The 20,926-nt window shown below is 44.9% G+C and overlaps 1 protein-coding gene across 1 annotated transcript in view; it reads right to left on the bottom strand.

Annotated features, from left to right (window-relative positions):
• Positions 1-224: 224 nt before the first annotated feature.
• Positions 225-20,926, bottom strand: part of SIK1 (Protein kinase superfamily protein) — a 47,663-nt gene continuing 26,961 nt past the window's right edge. The window contains exons 10-18 of the mRNA XM_086523177.1: positions 2,923-2,978; positions 2,526-2,607; positions 2,059-2,208; positions 1,841-1,979; positions 1,609-1,759; positions 1,309-1,510; positions 988-1,203; positions 816-901; positions 225-739 (exon numbers count right to left, since the gene is read on the bottom strand). Coding sequence (XP_086379303.1) covers positions 640-739; positions 816-901; positions 988-1,203; positions 1,309-1,510; positions 1,609-1,759; positions 1,841-1,979; positions 2,059-2,208; positions 2,526-2,607; positions 2,923-2,978 — 1,182 coding nt within the window. The 3' untranslated portion in view covers positions 225-639. The remainder of the gene's footprint in view (positions 740-815; positions 902-987; positions 1,204-1,308; positions 1,511-1,608; positions 1,760-1,840; positions 1,980-2,058; positions 2,209-2,525; positions 2,608-2,922; positions 2,979-20,926) is intronic.

Below are 20,926 nucleotides of genomic sequence, written 5' to 3'. Positions count from 1 at the left end.
ATTTTACTGAGCCCGGAGTAATGTGTGTGAGATTGAAAGTAGTAATGGAAGGTTCCAGATACGGCAGAGAGCTCAAAACAGGGACATCCTCCATTTGAACTTCTTTAATAAAAGTGACAACTCAGAAGACTGAAAATCCGTCCTCTTAACAAGTAGCTCCAAGACCTCCCTCACCTGAAGTAGTTCCAGCCACAGATATGCAAGGAAGCCAGCAGACACACAGAGGCACACAAGGAGCAACCAGTGCGCTATATTTTGCTTGACATCTAAATCATCAATCCATTGCTTTACAGTCCCATGGTTTTACAAAGAATACGGCTAATTTACAAGGCACAAAGCAGTTTATAGTTCTATTTAACTTACAGCCTGAAAGAATTAAGTTACATACAAAAAGGTAGTCTTCCCCCTAAAGCTACCTGTGTTGGTTACAAAAGTCTCCCCTCATACTTTCATGGGCTTTAGAGGAAGTGACGTTGCCCAGGGAGATCTAATGGACTCTCAATCCTGGAGGCCGTATTTGGATTCTGTTTTGTACCTCACCTTCATATTCACCGTATAAAAATGCCATCCACCAATACTTGAACCGAAGTAAGGTCGTATTAGTACAGCTTCATACTAATGTCTAAGGTTTTCTGATGCTTAAAGACGCAGGATTGTTCTCAGAGTATCAGACAAGTTTTGAATTTTTTGAGCTTCTTCTTCTGCTTGCCAACCTTGCAAAGGCATTTCTTCATAACAGCTGTAGACAGGCAAGAAAGCATCCATCAACCCAAAAGTTCAAAACACACAGATACACATACTTGTAATCAACTCACAGCTTGTGGTACGCCAAAGCTCGAGCTAGATTTGGCAATGTTGTACTGGTAGATAAGCGTTTCTGAACACTTGCGGGAAGCGGCAACTAACAGATGCGGAACGCCATTCATTAGTACACTCTCCTAGCGATTGTTAGTCTATACAGCAATAATCATACATGCTATTCCTCACCTCACTAGCTTGTGGCTTTCGTCCCCGCTTTTGAGGGGTATCCCCAAAGCCTCCACCATTATAAAGATCTTGGATAGCTTCAATAGCTACTGCATTCCCGCCCCCTCCTTTCTCCTCTCCAAAAGTGTCATTCGAGATTAATGCTAGTGGAGAGATGTCTGTCGCTTTGAGAAAGGGAATCGGCACCGTGTTTCCACCTGCATAAATTGAAAGCAACTACAACCACAAAAAGGTTCAGTTTGCAGCTAGACAGTATCTCTTACCTTATTGGCTTGAAGTTAATCAATCAGGTGCTTCGCACCACAACAATCAATAAGTCACCTTGTCTTGCAAAGCAAAACCTTGGCGGCCACTTGCTGGCGTGCCTCTCGGAGTGACAAGGGGAGCAAGGGGTTCGCCACCAATGCCAGAGGTGTTCAACAGTGGTGCAGGGGATGTCGTCAGAAGAGGTGGTTCTGTGTTTAATGCTACTTCTGGAGGCAAAACTGTTTTGGATGATAATTGTACCATTGGAAAACCCCGCCTGCAGTCAACCAAGCTTATTTTCTTGATTCCTACCCATATTTAGCGGAATTAACACAGTAACTACATCACATGAATATAACTTGTAAGGAGACGAACCTTGAGTCAGCCACTTGCTGGGGCATGGGATCAAGCTTCCCGACATTGGTACCCAAGCCCTCGGTCCCAACTGTCGTGAAAGCTTCTCGCTCTTCCACTTGGCTTCTTGCATCTTCCAAATGCACAACCATTGTGCTAAATTCTCCTACATCTGATAGACAAAAAACAGTAATTTGGTTGGTAAAGCAGATAGAGGAACAAACAGATAAAGGATTAACAAGGATGTTTTGACCTTCTTCACTGGAAACCATAGTTGTTCCATCTCTCTCAACACCAGACCCTTGTCTAAAAGATTCCTCTGTCTTCACCAGAAAAGTGCCAGCATACGCCTCACCCATTTTCACAGTCCCTCCCCTTTCCCAAGACCATTGCTGCCATGAAAATTTGAATAAACGCACACGCAGGGAAGCTGAGAAACTGGTAAAATAAGAACTCTTTTGCACTCAATACCTGGTTGAGACCTATTTCACCTCCCGTTGCCATGACTTCTGAATCTTGTGTAATCCCATGGGGCACAGATTCCAGCCTGACTATTCTAGCCTTTTCAATTCTCAGAACCATACAGCTAGCAGTACCACTGCACCTTTCTATGAACTTATGCTGTAATTTTAAGCATGGCCAAAAAATAGACGGCTACTTCAATAACAAGTTCACCAAAGCATCAAAGACCTTCCACATAATATGAAACCTAAGCACTAGATAAATTTTCATGCATTTTAAGCAAGAACAGTAAACAAACATCCGGAGTCCCTTTCAATAACAAGCCCACCATAAGAATCTACAAAACAATTATAAAACATAAACACTACAAAAATACAATTTAGTAAAAGAGCACGAAAACAAAAAGAGATTGAGCATTTTGCCTATATTAAGGTCAATTCAGAAAAATTAATCAGATTCACTTTAATCAGACTTACTTTAAGCAAGTCTGTGGCAGAAGGACGCAGCCTGGTCTCTTTTGTCAGGCACTTCGCAACAAACTCATGAAAAACCAATGACCTAAACTTCAAAACATCAGTTCAACTGAGGTTACTGAGCAGCAGTCGCAAAAAATTTGCACCTATCATAATACACTTCTTGAAAGAAAAGTAGACAAACGCCACTACATCACTGTAAAAAGATGCAGCCATGATATACATGAAGGAAAGAATCATCCAGATACTGGCCTCACATCTTGAGAGCTCGTCCCAAATGCAAGATAAAGGTATGATATTTGTATGCGCTTGTTTTATGCTTATAGACATTTTCTAAACAGAGTGTCAACTCCATTTACAAGCAATTTTGATAGCTTCTCACGTAAACATTAGACCTTACCATTTCTCCTTGTCTGCCAACATGGGTGCAGGCTCCCTTAATATCATGAAAAGCACCTGTTCCAAAGAATGCAAGAGCATGAAAGAGCAGCTGGTGACTTTGTCAAAATGTACACAAAGAACAAAGAATGTTATACAGTTCGATATTATACTACAGGTAAATCTGTGGACGCTTGCTGCTGCTGTGAACCCCCCCCCCCCCCCCCCCCCGCATCCCCGGGTTACCTTTTGCATTGTTTCCTCTTGCCTCCCTCGACATCCACTCGCCTTCTTCTTTTCCACAGCAGCAGACACAGATGGAGGCTACTCCTCCCCCCAGAGGGACTCAAACGAAGCCCCCTCACCCAACCCTGTAGAGCCCACCATCCGACCTGCTCTATCGCCGATGGAGCAAGCAAGCCTTGTAGCAGAGGTGGAGCGCCTTCATGCCACCTTTCTCTCATTTGCAAGATTATCGACGCCTGGCCCAGCAGAGGCGAGGTGCGCGACCTTCTCGAGGCCCGCCTCCTTGCGGAGGTGAGAAAGATCATGGACATACAGCTGGCTTCCACGGTCATTCGATGAGCCTGTTGACCATCCCAGCAGTCAGGGATCCTTTCGACACTGGCGCCATGGTTTGACCCAGCTTCGGATGTTCTTGTCAAGGAGGCGGGTCTGCCCATTTCAGTTTGCTTCCCCGGCCTAAGGAGAGAGTACCTTCCGCTTTTATCCAAAATTGGCTCCAAGATTGGGAAAGTCTTGGAGACCCCGCGTACGGTAGCTTCAATCGCTGCCAAGGCAACATGCAGTACGCGTTTTGGTTCGGGACACCCACACCCTCCCAAAGGTAGTCCTTTTGCCTAGGGTGAGTGTGGTGGCTGGCTCCGCTAGAGCGTGGAGCGTTCGGGACTCCCAAACTTTCGCTAAGATTGACCAGCCAAATCCCACTAAGGGAAGGGTAGGAGGATCCTCCTCCTGAAGCATTGCAAACTTAGGCCAGCATGCACCTATCACTAAACAACAAAGAAAGTTAATTGAAAATAAGAGTTAAAACAATATGGGGGTCAAAGCCATGGAAGCTGCCTTAAGGATAGGAAATCCACAAGTCATCAATACCTAAGTTTATCAGAGCATGCACAGGTGACAGATTTGTCAAGGGCAAGCAAGAGTTACAGTGCAAACAAATCGACCATCTTGCAAAGGCCTGTCCTATGCCACATTCTGCCTCCAAGACTTGTCAGGCAAAGCAGACAAAGACCCAGGGTGCACAAGCTACCACCTCTTTAGAGATGGGTGGCCCGTCAGCTAATGGCTAGCAGCAGCAGCAGGTACATGGTCCAAAACAGAAATTACAGCCTGCTATGTTGTTCAGCAGGTTTAGGGTTTCCCACCTAAACTGCAAGAGATCAATAGGGGAGCCTCAGGAAGGCCTTGGGATGCATACACGGGGCTTTGGGCACCTGACAGCGACAAAACAAGGAATTACAGCACATTGAAATTGACTTGCAGCTCACCAAAAAGCTTCCAAATTGCAAGGGAAAGTGTCCTTGGCATATACTTTTGACCTACAAGGGTTTTGCGTTGTTATGCTGGCCAAATTGGGTCAAAAACCTACAATTACGGTCATGCATAGGTTTGGACAGCTTGGTGAGAGTTAGGTGAAAGCGTACGGATCGTTTATTGGCAATAAGAATAAAGAAATACAGAAAAGGGCGCCAGTCTTTGGGACCTACAGGGTGTTGCTGTCTGCTTGGAAGCACTCTAGCTGTCAAGCCGTGTTTGTGTTTCAAGTGTTAAATTTTAGTCACAGGTTTATTCGTGAAGTTTCTCTGTGTCATAAAGTTCAAGTAAAGATCTGGTAAAAGCTGAAGTCTACCGCCCTACGGGCCAGTTTCAAGAAACTTGGCCAATTTTCTTTGTGATCAAGAATGGACCACAATATCTAGCTGAAAGCTTATAGTGCTTTCCAGTTCGCATAGTCTTGGAATCCTTGGTATCTTCAGATAGACCCAGTGTCCAACCTCTAGAGTCTCATTTGATTAGCATAAGTAGTAACTCAATCACAAGCCGTCCTTATACTATCCTTAGCCAATTCAAGCATTTCTTGCATGTCATACAAGAAATCTCGAGCCTGGCGATCCTTGACTTTATCTAAGCCAAAGCAATCGGGGATTTAGGCTCGAATCCACACATCAGCATGAATGGGCTAAATCCAGTAGCAAAATGCTTGCTACTATTGTAGACGAACTCTATGTGGGGGAGCAGGAGAGAGAGCCTACTTGCTATCCTATGCAATGAGAGTGAAGGAGAAGAGGAGAGAGGCGCTGAAGAAGCTCACGCAGAGAAGAACGTGAGAGAGAGAGAACACTCGTAGAAATCTGGGAGAAGTCACGCTATTTATTTTTTGGGCTTCACATTTGAGTATATGAGTAAGTGACTAGGGGGCCATTCACACTTGGGCCCCCTCACTTATAAGTCTTTTAACTTATAAGTTAATAAGTACAAGGCACTTAGGCCTTTATTCCCTAACAACCTCCCACCTAAAGGCAATGTACCTTGGGAGATCAAAGAATCAACTAACTATGATACATCAGCTGATCATGCACTTACTCATCCAACACCCATCATCTGACAGCAATATGCAAACCGCTCTGCTGGAAGACTCTTGGTCAAAAGATCTGCAGGATTGTCATCTGTGTGCACCTTGACAAGTGTAATGCACTTGTCATCAAGCACACTCCTGATAAAATGATACTTCACCTCTATGTGCTTTGTCTTGGCATGAAAAACAGGATTCCTTGCAAGCATAATAGCACTCTGACTATCACAGTGTAGCACAGGAACCGGTGACTTAATGCCAAGCTCTTCTACCAAACGCATGAGCCACAAAGCTTCTTTGCATGCCTCAGTGGCAGCCACATACTCAGCCTCAGTGGTAGACAAAGCAACACATTTTTGCAGTCTAGAAATCCAAGAGACTGCACCTCCTGTGAATGTAAACACATATCCAGAGGTAGACTTCCTGCAATCTGGATGTCCAGCAAAATCTGCATCTGTAAAGCCATGCACAGATGTCTCACTCTTCCCAAAACAAATGCACAAGTCTTTAGTGCCTTTCAAGTATCTCAAGATACACTTCACTGCTTCCCAATGCTTTTTGCCAGGATTGCTCATGTACCTGCTTACCACTCCCACCGCAAATGCAATGTCCGGACGTGTAGCAACCATAGCATACATCAAACTGCCAACGGCTGATGCATAAGGAATCTTGGCCATTTCAACCCGCATATCATCTGTGTTTGGGCAGTCATGTGCAGTCAGTTTTACATATGGAGGCAGCGGAGTACCAAGTGCCTTTCCCCCATCCATATGAAAACGATGTAGCACCTTATTAACATTATCTCGTTGAGATAGATACAGACGCCTGTTGGGTCTATCTCGAGAGATACGCATGCCCAAAATATGATTAGCATCACCAAGATCCTTCATGTCAAAGCGATTCTTTAAGCTTTGCTGTAATGCATCCAACTCCGTGACATTTTTACCCGCAATAAGCATGTCATCAACATACAAAATCAGCAATAGAAGAGATCCATCACTTGCTGTTTTGATATACAAACAGTGATCAGAATTACTTCTTTTGTATCCTTGAGACCTCATGAATGTATCAAACTTGTGATACCATGCACGGGGAGACTGTTTCAAACCATACAAGCTCTTCAAGAGTCTACATACTTTCTTCTCTTGCCCCTTTGACACAAAACCTTCTCGCTGCATCATATAGATCATCTCAAGCAAATCGCCATGCAAAAACGCTGTTTTGACATCCATTTGCTTTAACTCCATATCTTCAGAAGCAACCAGGCCTAAAACAAGACGTAATGTGGCAAGCTTTACAACAAGAGAAAAAATCTCATCAAAATCAACACCATGCTTTTGCTTGTACCCTTTGGCAACCAAACGTGCCTTGTACTTAGAAGAAGCATCAGATGTGACCTTGGTCTTGTAAACCCATTTACATGGCAGAGCCTTATGCCCTTTAGGCAAATCAACCAAGTCCCATGTATGGTTTTTCTCCAAAGACTGCATTTCCGAAACCATTGCTTTGAACCATTTCTTACTGTCTTCCCGTTGCATAGCCTCTTTATAGCAAGACGGCTCACCACAATCAGTAAGCATGACATAGTCCAAAGACGGTTCATATCTATCGGGGGGCCTTGTCACCCGAGTAGACCTACGCACCCAATGATCCATAACAGGTGGATTTTCAGCCTGTAAACCATCAAAAACAGCAGGCTGTTCAGCCGGTTGCATCGCAACAACGGGCGGTCTAGGAGCATCAACCTGTTCCCCTACCTGTGGTGCATCAATGGCAACTTGTTGGGGCTGATTTTCAGCAGCTAATGGCTGATTTTCAGCACCATTTTCAGCATGTAAAGGCTGCTGAACATTGGGCCTTCTTGGCTGTCCATATGTAACATCTTCACGAAAAACAACCCGGCGCACTTCCTCGACCTTTGTGGGCTGTTTGTGCATGCAATTCTCATTGAAGATGACATCATTGCTGCGTACAATTTTCCGTAATGAGGGATCCCATAATCTATACCCCATTTCACCATCCTCACCATATCCTAGGAAAATGCATTTATGAGACTTTGGTTCTAGTTTGGTGCGCAGTTCACTCCGGATGTGAACATAGGCCTCACAACCAAACACTCTTAAATGTGCATATGAGGGTGGCTTGCCAGACCACACCTCCTCAGGCACCTTTCCACCCAAAGCCTTGCTAGGTGAGCGATTAATCAAGTGAATAGCTGTTTGCACAGCTTCTGCCCAAAAACCATGAGGTAATGCAGCATGTGACAGCATACTCCGAACTTTCTCTTGGATAGTCCGGTTCAACCTCTCTGCAACTCCATTCTGAGAGGGATTAAAAGGAGCCGTGAGCTCTCTTTTAATACCTTTAGTAGCACAAAAGTCAATAAATGCTTTTGATACATACTCCCCCCCATTGTCTGAGCGCAAAGACCTAAGCTTCTTGTCAGTTTGATTCTCAACAAACGCAAGAAACTTCTTGAAAGTATCCAAAAGATAGCTTTTAGCACGTATTGGATACACCCACACCTTACGTGTAGCATCATCGATAAACGAGACAAAATATTTCTTTCCCCCTAAGGACAACTGTGGCATTTCACATACATCGGAATGCACTAAGTCTAACCTGTCAGACTTCAAAGAAAGAGACCTTTTGTGCGGTGTTTGACTGTGCTTACCATAAATACAGTGCTCACAATGAGAAAAATCAGCATACCTCAAACACGGCAAATAACCACAACGAGACAGAGTTTCCATTCCTCTTTTACTCATGTGTCCCAACCGGCCATGCCACAAAGAAACACTTGGCTGCTCGGTTACGGCGACAACATGGTCACGCACACTAGATACATGCAAAGGATACAAAGTGTCCGATTTACAACCCTTGGCTACAATCCGGGCCCCTTTACAAATTTTCCACTTGCTATCACCAAAAGTGGTGTGATAGCCTGCATCATCTAGCTGCCCTGTACTAATCAAACTCTTCTTGAGTTGTGGCACATGACGCACTTTGTGCAAAACAAAAGTCATACCATCAGCAAAGGAAAACTGGACACTGCCAATACCTGCAATGTCACATGCATAGTTATCTCCCAAATAAACAGTGCCCTGCACCTCACCTGAGTACTGTGTAAACCAATCCCTATGAGGTGTTACATGAAAGGAGGCACCTGAATCAAGAATCCAAGTATGCATGTCCACATCAGAACCCATAGCAAGGGTATGTGCGTCCACAGAAGAGGCATTGAGTACATCAGTGCTGCTGTCACTGTCACAACTACTAGCAACATTGATTTCCTCAATCAACACAGTGCTCTTCTTTGCATTTCTCTTGTCCTTTGCATCAGTTTCAGCACCCTTGTTCTTCTCTTTCTTCCACTCATAGCATTCCCGTTTATAATGCCCTTTCTTTCCACAATGATGACACACAACATCTTTCCTACGAGATTTGCTGCGTACCCTGTCCTTACTGTCAGATTTCTCCCTCTGTTGAGACCTGCCTCTCAAGTGCAATGCATTAGAAGACCCACCTGTGGTGTTCTTACCAAAGGTTTCCACAAGGTGTATACATTATTTGCTTGCTGAAATTCCCTGTTTTAGGGCAAAAATCAGACCTGTAAACACCTGTTTTGCTGAATTTTCAGAACCTCGTTGGTGGAAACACCTGTAAGATTGACCTGTGAGACTTGCCCTAATGAAATTGCATCAAATTGACCCCGAAATTGGTCAATTTCAGCAGAAATAGGCTGCTGTTTGCCAGTTTTTGAAACCCTAATTTTGGGGAAACTGTCACCGGAGGTCGATTCTACACGGTGAGAGGATCCCTTTGCGACAGAGTTGATCGAAAACGGTTGAATATCCTTCCCGCAGCGAGCAAAAACAGAATTCTGATATGTGTTGCGAAGATGGCTCTCTTGGAAACCCTAAAGCTCTGATACCATGTGTGGGGGAGCAGGAGAGAGAGCCTACTTGCTATCCTATGCAATGAGAGTGAAGGAGAAGAGGAGAGAGGCGCTCACGCAGAGAAGAACGTGAGAGAGAGAGAACACTCGTAGAAATCTGGGAGACCTGTAAACACCTGTTTTGCTGAATTTTCAGAACCTCGTTGGTGGAAACACCTGTAAGATTGACCTGTGAGACTTGCCCTAATGAAATTGCATCAAATTGACCCCGAAATTGGTCAATTTCAGCAGAAATAGGCTGCTGTTCGCCAGTTTTTGAAACCCTAATTTTGGGGAAACTGTCACCGGAGGTCGATTCTACACGGTGAGAGGATCCCTTCGCGACAGAGTTGATCGAAAACGGTTGAATATCCTTCCCGCAGCGAGCAAAAACAGAATTCTCATCTGTGTTGCGAAGATGGCTCTCTTGGAAACCCTAAAGTTCTGATACCATGTGTGGGGGAGCAGGAGAGAGAGCCCACTTGTTGTCCTATGCAATGAGAGTGAAGGAGAAGAGGTGAGAGGCGCTGAAGAAGCTCACGCAGAGAAGAACGTGAGAGAGAGAGAGAGATCGTTGAATTTGGGAGAAGTCACGCTATTTATTTTTTGGGCTTCACATTTGAGTATATGAGTAAGTGACTAGGGGGCCATTCACACTTGGGCCCCCTCACTTATAAGTCTTTTAACTTATAAGTTAATAAGTACAAGGCACTTAGGCCTTTATTCCCTAACACTCTAATTGTGGAAGATACCTTTCCAAATCAAACTGCCTGTAGGCTGTGAGAGACATAAGCTCTCGACATGTCCTCTAACGTCTGATTCATCCTCTCAATTTGTCCATCGGACTCAGGATGATTGGAGGACGACATACTCAACTTCGTCCGAAGGTGAACAAACACATCTTGCCAAAATCTCCCAGTGAACTTAGTATCTCGATCACTGACGATATCCTCCGGCAGGCCATATAGCTTATAAAGCTAATCGACAAATAAAACTGCCAACTCATACGGCTTTTTACTTCGTTGGTATAAATTTCGTCATTTTTGTGAGTCTATCGACCACAACCCAAATGACATCATTGTTGCGGCTAGTATTTGGAAAACCAACGATAAAATCCATAGAAATACTCTACCACTTGGCATCAAGAATTTCCAATGGATGTAGAAGACCAGCTTTCCTAAGGCGCTATGCCTTATTGACCTGACACTGAGTGCATCTCTTCACATAGCTCTCTATGTAAGGGCACATCCTTGGCCAATAGAAATATCGTTTGACCAATGTTTAAGTTCTCTGGATGCCTGGGTGCCCAGTGCTAAGAACGTCATGGCATTCGAACAAAATCCTTAGTCGAATCTCATCAATTTCCAGCACGCAGACCTTTCCATTTCTAAACAGTAGTCCATTACGTGGACTGCAGCTACCTATTTGGGGAGATGAGCTTTTAAACACTGAGTTTGCTGATGACTCAAACATATTTCTAGAGTACCCAGTGGCCAACTGTCACAGGGACGCACACCACGTGCCAGCGGAAAAGAACAGATTGAGCAACTTTAAGCACTACAATTGAACTGAAAGAGAGAGACGACACGAGACGGGGAGTGGCAGAGTTCCACCCCAAGAGAGCATTGGCCCCAAACGTTGGCGCCCCTCTCGGTATTTCTTTATATTGCTTGAACTCGGTACAACGCGGGTACTCCAGACTTTGCAACTTCTCCAAGAAGCATGCCAAAGAATGAGCCCTTGGCTCATATTTAAAGGCCTTGGGCCTATGAAAAGCAGTTACATGAAAAGCTACAAACTCAAAAGCATCAGGCCCAAAAGCGTTGAACCCAAAAAGCTGCTAGAGTGAATTACGAAAATCCGTACACCTGCCACATCAGCACTTGCAAGCACAAAATGCAGAAATCCGTATTGCTGCCTCGTCATCATGTCAACGTAAATTCCTGGATGTCCGTACAACAGCCACATCATCAGTTTTTAACGCTTTTGTGTGTGTGTGGGTCCAGCTTTATTTTTTGTCTATGTGGCACTTGGGTCCCATCATGGACGCGGTCCCATAAGTTGGTGGTAACTTCATCTGCTTCTTCTAGGGTTTAGGCTTCTCGGCCGGGTTTTCAGGTTGGCTTTGTTCTTTAGTGGCACGTGAGCAATTTGTGGCATCCCCCCTTCTTGAAAGAAAGTAATCGTCCGCGATCTGCAAAACAACTCAAGTTAGCTCAAAATTTTTCGAGGGTCATTCCGAGGGACAATCGATTTTCTCGTTCCAAATTGGAGCTCTTGATATCCTGGATCGTTGGCTTCCTAGAAAGATCTCATCCAATAAGGAGTCTCATTCCAGATCGAAGCTCTTGATATACTGGGTCGTTGGCTTCCCAAAAAAATCTCATCCAATAAGGAATATTCAGTGGTTGGCACATCACAATGTAGCACAAATGCTCACATCTGCATGATACAAGACACAACGAACAACGCCGTTGAGCAATCTCCCAAGACAAACGGTCTACGGTATGAAGCTACTCAACAACTACCTCGTCACTCCCGCCGAAAATAGCCTAAAAAGGTATGGGCCATGAGTCAAAGGACTGATACAACCAAACACTTCCCAAACCGCAGCTAGCGTCGCTCGGATGTTTTCCAGCATACAACGAAACGCTCTCCAGACGTACCATCTGCGTCGTTCGGAGGTTTTCCAGCATACAATGAAACGCTCTCCAAACATCCCGTCTGCGTTGTTCAGAGCTTTTCCAGCATACAACGAAACGCTCCCCAAACATCCCATTTGCGTCGTTCCGAGATGCAGACAATACCAAAAAACATTTCTCACTACTCCACCTAAGAGTAAATCACCAAGTATTGAAACCCGTATTAAAACCAGAGTCAAACAGTTCAAATTGGCACCAAGATGGGCTTAAAACAGATACCATCCATTTAAAACAAATCGAGCTCGAAACTCGACTTGCTTTCCATTCTGAAACTTGCACCAAAATTAGGGTTAGATTTCTTCCATAAGGTTGTAGCCAACCGCAGCATGGTCCATAAGCTTTTGAATAATTGAAACAAGCCTCGACAGGCAATGTTCCTGTGGCGGTGATGGTAGCCCCAAGATATACCAATCAAACTGGACCTCCAAGGTTATCAGTTTGAGAAGAGACACCTATTGAGAGATGTCGAGAAAGTTCAAGTTTTAATCTACTAGGGTTTCTGTGGCAAGACTTTCACGATGCCCCGCTCTACTAAGCTCGGGCAAAATTTTCTTGAAAGCTTGCCAAGCCCTTGGAGTATACGGCTTGGTAGCTATAGACATCCACTGCTGCATGGCACTGCCTCTGAGAAAAAAACATCGGTTGGAAAAAAAATCATTGATCCTTCTCTTGCAAGTGATCTTTTTGGCTTATGCCTTGTAAGATAAGAGTGATGGAGACGGGAGCACGCCCAATGCACGATGAAGTAAGGGTGGGAGTGGCTAATAGTGCGGGTCGGAGCACGAAGATTCTTTAATAAAATTTTGTGGAAGCGTCAACTTGCTCTGTCTGCTCTTTGGTAGGATCGGTATGCTTTCAAAAAAGCACACGCATGAAGCTCTGATACCACTGTCACGAGGACGGGCACCACGTGCCAACGGAAAAGAACAAATTGAGCACCTTTAAGCACTTCAAATAACAATTGAACTGAAAGAGATAGACGACACGAGATGAGGAGTGGCAGAGTTCCAACCCAAGAGAGCATTGGCCCCAAACGTTGGTGCCCCTTCCGATATTTCTTGATAATGCTTGAGCTTGTACAGCGCCGGTACTCCAAACTCTGCACCTTCTCCAGGAAGCATGTGGAGAGGTTAATGAGGAACTTTTTGTGGTCAGGGCGAGACACGCAGTTGGCTCGGGCCAAAGTCTCCTGGCAAGTCATCACTTTACCTTGCTCTCTAGGAGAGTTGGGGATCATCGACCCAGCACGGCAAAGTAGAGCCATCCTTGAGAACCTGTCAGCTCTTGAGTCCACACAATAGCCGCTATGGGCTTGGGCAGGCTACCCTTTGGTGCCAGTGCAGTAAGACCTGGGGGAGTGGTTTTGACGAGATCCTTTACTCAAGCCAATCACCCGGGGACCCCTTCTTCCAATACACAGCTCAATTGAGTCGCCACATACCAATAGTGTAGAGACAGGCTTGTCTTGCTACAGCCGATCACTGGCAGGAGGAGGGTCTCACATCCGAGTTCTTTGCAGATTTTTGGGAGCAGTTGTGGGTGTCACAAAGTGATGACGTGGCGGACAGCAAAAACCCTAATTTCTGCCAGAAACCCTAAAATTCCTACAAACCCTAATTTCTGCCAGAAACCCTAATTTCCGAAAATCGCGGAGGCTATTAAAAAAATAAAAAAAATAAAAAAATCGAAAATGAAGAGCGACACGAATTTGAAAAAGACTCTCTAAGAGAGAGAGAGAACTGATGCTTTTTATTTTAAAAGCTTTTGGGGCTCTGCTTTTGGGCATCCCTTGTAACCTTTAAATTAGTGGTGAGGGCCTCACTTCTCAGAGCATCTGGACGCAGAGTCTGAGAGTGAAACCCTAACCGTTCTCTTGTACTTTGATGATTGATTAATACAAAAAGAAATACCGAAAGGGGCGCCAGTCTTTGGGGCCAATATCTCTAGGCACGGAACTCCGCCGGGCCAGTGCAAATCTATTGTGATCTGTGAATTGTTTTGAAGTGGTTATTTGGTGCTGTCGCGGTTGATTCTTGACTTGGAGTGTCCAAGTCTGTTACAATGGTATCACAGCACGGCCGATTTCTCTTCTACGGGAAATCCGATCCCTATTTTTTTTTTCCGCGGCAGCTATGGCTTCAGGCAATGATCAATCGACTCCCTCTGCATTTGGAGATGCGGGCTGGGATCACAACGAAGATTCAGACAGAGAATATGGCCTGCCTCGGCCTACTCAGGCGGAGCAAAGAGAGATGGAGAGTCGTCGATTGATTGGCGATGCAACAAAGATGATGCTCAATTTTGCCAAGGACCCGAAGATGGCAAAATATATGAACCAGACCTCTTTGGAAGAGGTACAGATGGAGTGGCAAAGAACCACAACACCACTCCCGAAACCCGCTCTCAAGAAATCTTCTGCCTCCAAGAAATTTATGGAGAAGGAACTGGAGAACGTGGTTGATGCATGGATTGCTCAGCTTTTCGACGTGCAAAACAAAGGCAAAAAGCACGGCAAAAAGCAGAAGAAAGGCACTGACTTCCCGGGATATTTGGGTCGTCGGTCTACTTTTGACAAGGCAAAGAAACAGAAGAAGCGTGTTCGATATGAGGAGTACCGAGTTCTTCTTCTTCTTCTTCTGATAGTTCTTCTAGCTCCTCGGATTCGAGCGAAGAAGACAGAAAAGGTAAAAAGCGAAGCAAGAAACAAAGCTTCGGAAAGGGCAAGAGAAAGGCAAAGAAGGCTACATCTCGCCCAAAGACTGACAGTTCTACAGAGGACTCGTCTACAGACAGCTCAGATTCCGATGACGGAAAGTTTTATGCGAACAAGAAGAATTTTTACAAAACCAACCAGTATGACTTTCTCGAAGATAAAAGCAAGAAAGTCCGAGAGTTTAAGGAAGGTGGCCACTCGATCAAGTTTGATACTTTTCAGGATACTCAGATGCTTCGAAGGCTTTGTCTTTTATACAGCAGTTTGACATCGCTTTCGTGGGAGGACGCTATTCAGAACACTCCAAGATTCGGAGAGCTACCTCTTTCCTTAAGGGGAATGCTCGTACTTGGTGGTCCACGCTTCTTTTAACAAGACTGCGCCAGTTAAATGGCTGAAATTTAAGAAGCTTTTTATTTCTTCTTGGTTGACGCAAGAATATGAAAGAGATATACGAGCTGCTTGGAACCATCTTCGGATGACCAAGAAAGATACAATCAATGCTTATTGTGAAAGATTCTGGAGCTCTTTTCTACCCGCCTCTTCATTCAAGAAGATCTCGTTCAGAGAACAAATTGAGCGGTTTACCTTGGGTCTACCTACAGAGATCCGAGATCACTTCTTGGAACAGAAGTCAGCTTCTATTCAGGAGTTGATGAGTCATGCGAAGCGGGGCTTTGCCATTCACTCTGGCAGTCTGACCTACCCCACAGAGGAGGCCATGACACAACGAGCCGAACAGACTTCTGGGAATGAAAGTAGAAAGAAAAAGAGCAACCCAGAGAAAAATGATGCACGACCCAAGCTTACTCCTGAGGAGAGAGCTCGCTTCATCAAAGAGGGGAAGTGCTTTGGATGCGGGGAACATGGACATATCTCCGCGAAGTGCCCTAATAAGGCACAGAAAGAACATAATGATAAGACGACGACAGGTCTGAGAGTTCGAGAGCAGCTGAGGAATGTGGCAGAAAAGGCAGATAGAAAAGCAGAACTGGTACCACATGGCGTGGGACCTGCACCGAATCTAATGAATGAAAGTACAAACTTTGCCGATTTTGGGGCAAAGTGAAGGATCACGAAGCTCTTTTGAAGGAGCCAAGGCCAACTTCTTTTCACTTGGAATTGGCGGCTCGATTTGGAATTACGCCTGACAGACTGACGCCACAGGCAGAGGTAGTTCGACTGGCACCCGGATGGGATGTTGCCATTACACCGAGCATTGGCAAACTTTGTTTGCAATGACAAGGGTGTTCAAGGCACGAGAGTGACGTTCTACTCAGGATCCCTTGGTACCACAAGAACTACGCCGTGGTTGACTACCGGGCCAAGAAAGCGACTTTGATAAATGAAGGGCTTAGAGATTCTACTTGATGAACTTCAGTTTCTTACTCATTCTTTTGGAAGAGAACTGAACGATGGATAAAGGTTGAATATGTTTTGACCTGATCAAAAGAACGCCAAGATTTTTCTCCAAACTCATGCCGATTGCTTTTCAGAGGGCCTGAAGATCAAACTATTGATCTGATACCTGGAAGCACGCCACCGAATCGGCCACCTTACCGTGTGAGCCGAGTACAGAATGAAAAGATTATGAACCCAATGAAAGACCTCTTGGAAAAGGGTCTTGTCCAGCCTAGTACTTCACCGTATTGCTCTCCAGTGTTGTTTGTTTTGAAGAAAGACGGATCTTGGAGAATGTGCATCGATTATAGCACTCTCAACGAAATCACCATCAAGAACAGATTTCCGATTCCTAGGATCGATGATATACTCGACAGGTTACAGGGATCCTCGTGCTTTAGCAAGATTGACTTGAAGAGTGGATATCATCAGATCAAGATAGAGCCAGGAGATGTCTACAAGACAACTATTCGAACGACTTTTGGGTTATTTGAGTTTTTGGTGATGCCTTTTGGCTTAACCAATGCTCCTGAGACATTTAACCGGATGATGGACAGGATTTTTCGAGAGTACAGGCTATTTGTTGGCACTTTCTTTGACAACATCATTGTTTTCTCCAAGAATGAGGCAGAACACAGAGATCATCTGCTTCAAGTCTTTCAAGCATTACGAGATCACACATTAGTGATTAATGCAAAGAAAACTGAATTTTTCCTACCAGAGATACACTTTTTGGGACACATTGTGTCAGCAGCAGGAGTGCAAGTGGACCCGGCCAAGATAGAGACTATCCGTGATTGGACCGATTTGAGGAATGTCCATGAAGTTAGAAGCTTCTTGGGATTGTGTTCGTACTACAGGCGGTTCATACGAAAGTTTGCAGAGGTTGCTTCCCCTTTGCATACCTTGACACAGAAAGGAGTACCTTTTTCGTGGGGACCCACAGAGGTGACTGCCTTTCGGACATTGAAAGAGAAATTGACTACAGGACCATATTTGACTTTGCCGGACTTGCAGAAGTCATTTGAAGTATTTTGTGATGCTTGTGGTCGTAGTCTCGGTGCGGTCTTGATGCAAGAAGGCCATGTCATAGCTTACGAGAGCCGTTCGTTCTCTAGGCCGGAGATGACAGCACAGATCTATGAGAAAGAGCTTTTGGCGGTTATCCATGCTCTTACTCAGTGGCGGCATTACTTACTCGGAGCGGATTTTACTGTCTTTACAGACCATCAGAGTTTGCGCTACTTCTTGTCACAGAAGCAGCTTTCGGAAAAGCAGATGCGGTGGGCGAACATCTTGTCACGGTTTCACTTCCAGATTGTCCATGTGCAGGGACAGAAGAATGTTGTGGTAGATGCCTTGTCTCGGAAACCGTTGGTTCTGGCTGTTTCTGCGATACATCATAGGAGCTTCGAGGATATGGTCGATCAGTATGCGACAGATACAGATTTTGCACATATTTTCACACGGATACAGGATGGGGAGACAATAGCTGGATACTCCCTTCGGGAAGGCTACTTGATGAAAAAGACTATGTTGTGCGTTACATAGCCGTTGAGGGACAAGGTTATGACTGAATGCCACTGTCCACCTTTTACGAGTCACCGCGGCATTGCTACCACCATGAACGGGGTAGAGAGATACTTCTTTGGGCCGAGACTCAACAAGGATGTGGAAGAGTTTGTGCGCAGTTGCTTGGTATGCCAGAAGGTCAAGTTTGACAGGCATAAGGCACAGGGATTGTTACAGCCTTTACCCATACCCACCCACCCCTTGGAAAGTATTGCAATGGATTTCATTTTTGATCTCCCGAGAACACAGAATGATCACGATGATTTTCCGATTACATGGCACGTCTGAGACGATTGTCTCCGACAGAGACCCCAGATTTATGAGTTTGTTTTGGAAGGCAATTTGGGAGAACATTGGCACGCAGTTGCAGTTCTCGTCATCGTTCCACTTGCAGACTGACGGGCAATTTGAGATTGCCAATTCAATGATTTTAGATTTATTCAAGTCTTGTATCTCGGATCAAAAGACTCAATGGGAAAAGAACCTATCTTTGGTGGAATTTTCCTACAGTAACACGATACACTCTTCGACAGGGAAGACGCCATGTGAGATTGTTGAAAGTGCTGCAAAGGTTCCATCCTTCCGAGCACGAAAGATTAGATATTGGAAGCGGATGAATATTCGCGAGATTTGGATACGGCTTTTGCCAAGGTTCGCGAGACTTTGCAGGAGTCTCAAGAACGCAGAAAAAGGCAGCGGATCGCCATCGTCGCAACTTGAAATTGAAGGAGGATGATTGGGTGCTCTTACTTTTGAGAAGGCACGCCTACGAAAGAAAAAGGGAAAGCAGAGGCTTTTTCCAAAGCTTAGTATGCGATACTACGGACCTTTCCAGATCACTGACAAGATAAATGATGTCTCCTTCCGATTGAAACTGCCAGATACTTGGAGGATTCACAATGCATTGCATGTGAATCTCTTGAAACCTGTTAAGGGTGATGTGCCTGATGATAGGGAGCCTGATGAGCAAACCGAAGTGGAAGAAAACGAGGAGATCCTTGTTCCTGAACAGATTTTGGCGCATAACGATCCGAAGAAAGGTAAAGTCCGAAGGCGGTTCTTGGTTAAATTCAAGAACTTTTCTACTTTTGATGCGAAGTGGATGGAGGAGGACCTAGCAGAGACTCCTCAGATTGTGAAACTTTACCTCGATGTTTTGGTTTAGCATAGTCTACTCCAAACGGAACCCAGAAACTCAGCTTGGCCAAAGATCTGGTGTAGTGGGTTGCACAAGAGGGGAGTTACTCCGCTCCTTTGTCAACAGATGCCTGGATTTTGATACTAAAGTCACTGATGTCTATTTGAGCTTCAGGGATACTGAGAGCTGACAGTATTCTGCTGGATGACTTTATGAAATGGAATTCCTAATAATGATACTGATTTGTTCTTGACTTCTTGTGAGTGCAGGAACTGATAGCCGAAATGACTACAGCATTTTGGTCTACTTGATCTCGAATAGACATGGTTGCAATAGGGGTTAGTCAATCGGACATCGATGAGGTCCCGATTGGACCAGGATGTGATTGCTAGCTACATTGCCGATAAATCATGGGCTAAGATCCGAATGAATGTTGAATGTCATGTGATGTCCTTTGATGTCTGGTGATGTCCTGTGATGTCGTGTGATGTGACTGTCGATTTTGTACATGTGCTAAATGTGTGTTCCTAGTACGTGTCAGTGTCGGTGTCTGCTAAGACAGTTTACGGCTTTTGTCGGTTTTGCAGGCGTAATCGCGGTCGATTACAATGTTTTCAAGAGGGGGGTATGTCACAAAGTGATGACGTGGCGGACAACAAAAACCCTAATTTCTGCCCTAAAATTCCTACAAACCCTTTTTTCTGCCAGAAACCCTAATTTCCGAAAATCACAGAGGCTATTAAAAAATTTAAAAAAAAAAATTTGGAAAATGAAGAGCGATGCGAATTTTGCTTTTTTTTATAAAAAAAGAGAAAAAGACTCTCTAAGAGAGAGAGAGAACTGATGCTTTTTATTTTAAAAGCTTTTGGGGCTCTGCTTTTGGGCATCCCTTGTAACCTTTAAATTAGTGGTGACGGCCTCACTTCTCAGAGCATCTGGACGCAGAGTCTGAGAGTGAAACCCTAACCGCTCTCTTGTACTTTGATGATTGATTAATACAAAAAGAAATACCGAAAAGAGCGCCAATCTTTGGGGCCAATATCTCTAGGCACGGAACTCCGCCGAGCCAGTGCAAATCTATTGTGATCTGTGAATTGTTTTGAAGTGGTTATTTGGTGCTGTTGCGGTTGATTCTTGACTTGGAGTGTCCAAGTCTGTTACAGTGGGGCAACAGACAGCTAAGGAAAATCACCATGTTCCAATGGCTAGTTGCCCATTGAGCTACTCCAGTCGAGAGCTAGTTGGTGCACAGTGGCCTCTCAGTGGTATGTGCCGCCTGTGACCATCCACTTGAGACCCAACGTCATTGTCTATGGGACTGCCCCATGGGACAGTAAGTTTGGCTTCGGATTATTCCGCTAATGCCTGCACTTTCTACTGCTAGCCAGTACACCTGGGGTGTTGCAACTTGGTCCACACTCACAGACCCAGCACTTCATTTTCAGATGGCTTCAGCCAGCAGGATGATTGTGATACAAGAGGACCGGCCTACACAGAGCTTGTTCCTCAAGAGTGGAGAAAAGATAGAAATTTGTTGGGAGCTCATTTGTAGCCTAACACTGTGGTCCATCTGAAAAGCCCATTGTTTCCGCATCTTCGAGGCTTGACCCGTTCCACCGGCAAAGACTGTGATTGACATTTAGCTGGAGCTGATCCATACACTCAGGGACCAATTTGAGAGACTTCATGGCAGGTCCGACCGCATGCAGGAGCGCCACAAGGCTTGCTTGCAGCTTTGGCAATTACAGCCCTTCTTCACCATGGTTCATGGCGTGCCTAGATGGCAGTACCGTCCACCAATGTAGTTGTTTCCTCCTCCCATATCCTGATTTAGCCATCATTGTACATATCTTACCTTTTCATTGGGAGAGTCTCCCCACATTTTGATGTAGCCCTCTCTTGGAGGGGCAGGTTGTAAAGCATTGGGCAGTTTTCATAACTATTGGAAGGACCTTTTTCTTGCC

This window comes from Adiantum capillus-veneris, chromosome 11 (genome assembly GCF_014529385.1).
Source record: "Adiantum capillus-veneris isolate H3 chromosome 11, ASM1452938v2, whole genome shotgun sequence".
NCBI classification, from domain to species: Eukaryota; Viridiplantae; Streptophyta; class Polypodiopsida; order Polypodiales; family Pteridaceae; genus Adiantum; species Adiantum capillus-veneris.
The sequence above is the reverse complement of the archived record's forward strand: the minus strand, read 5'-3'. Positions and strand labels throughout refer to the sequence as shown.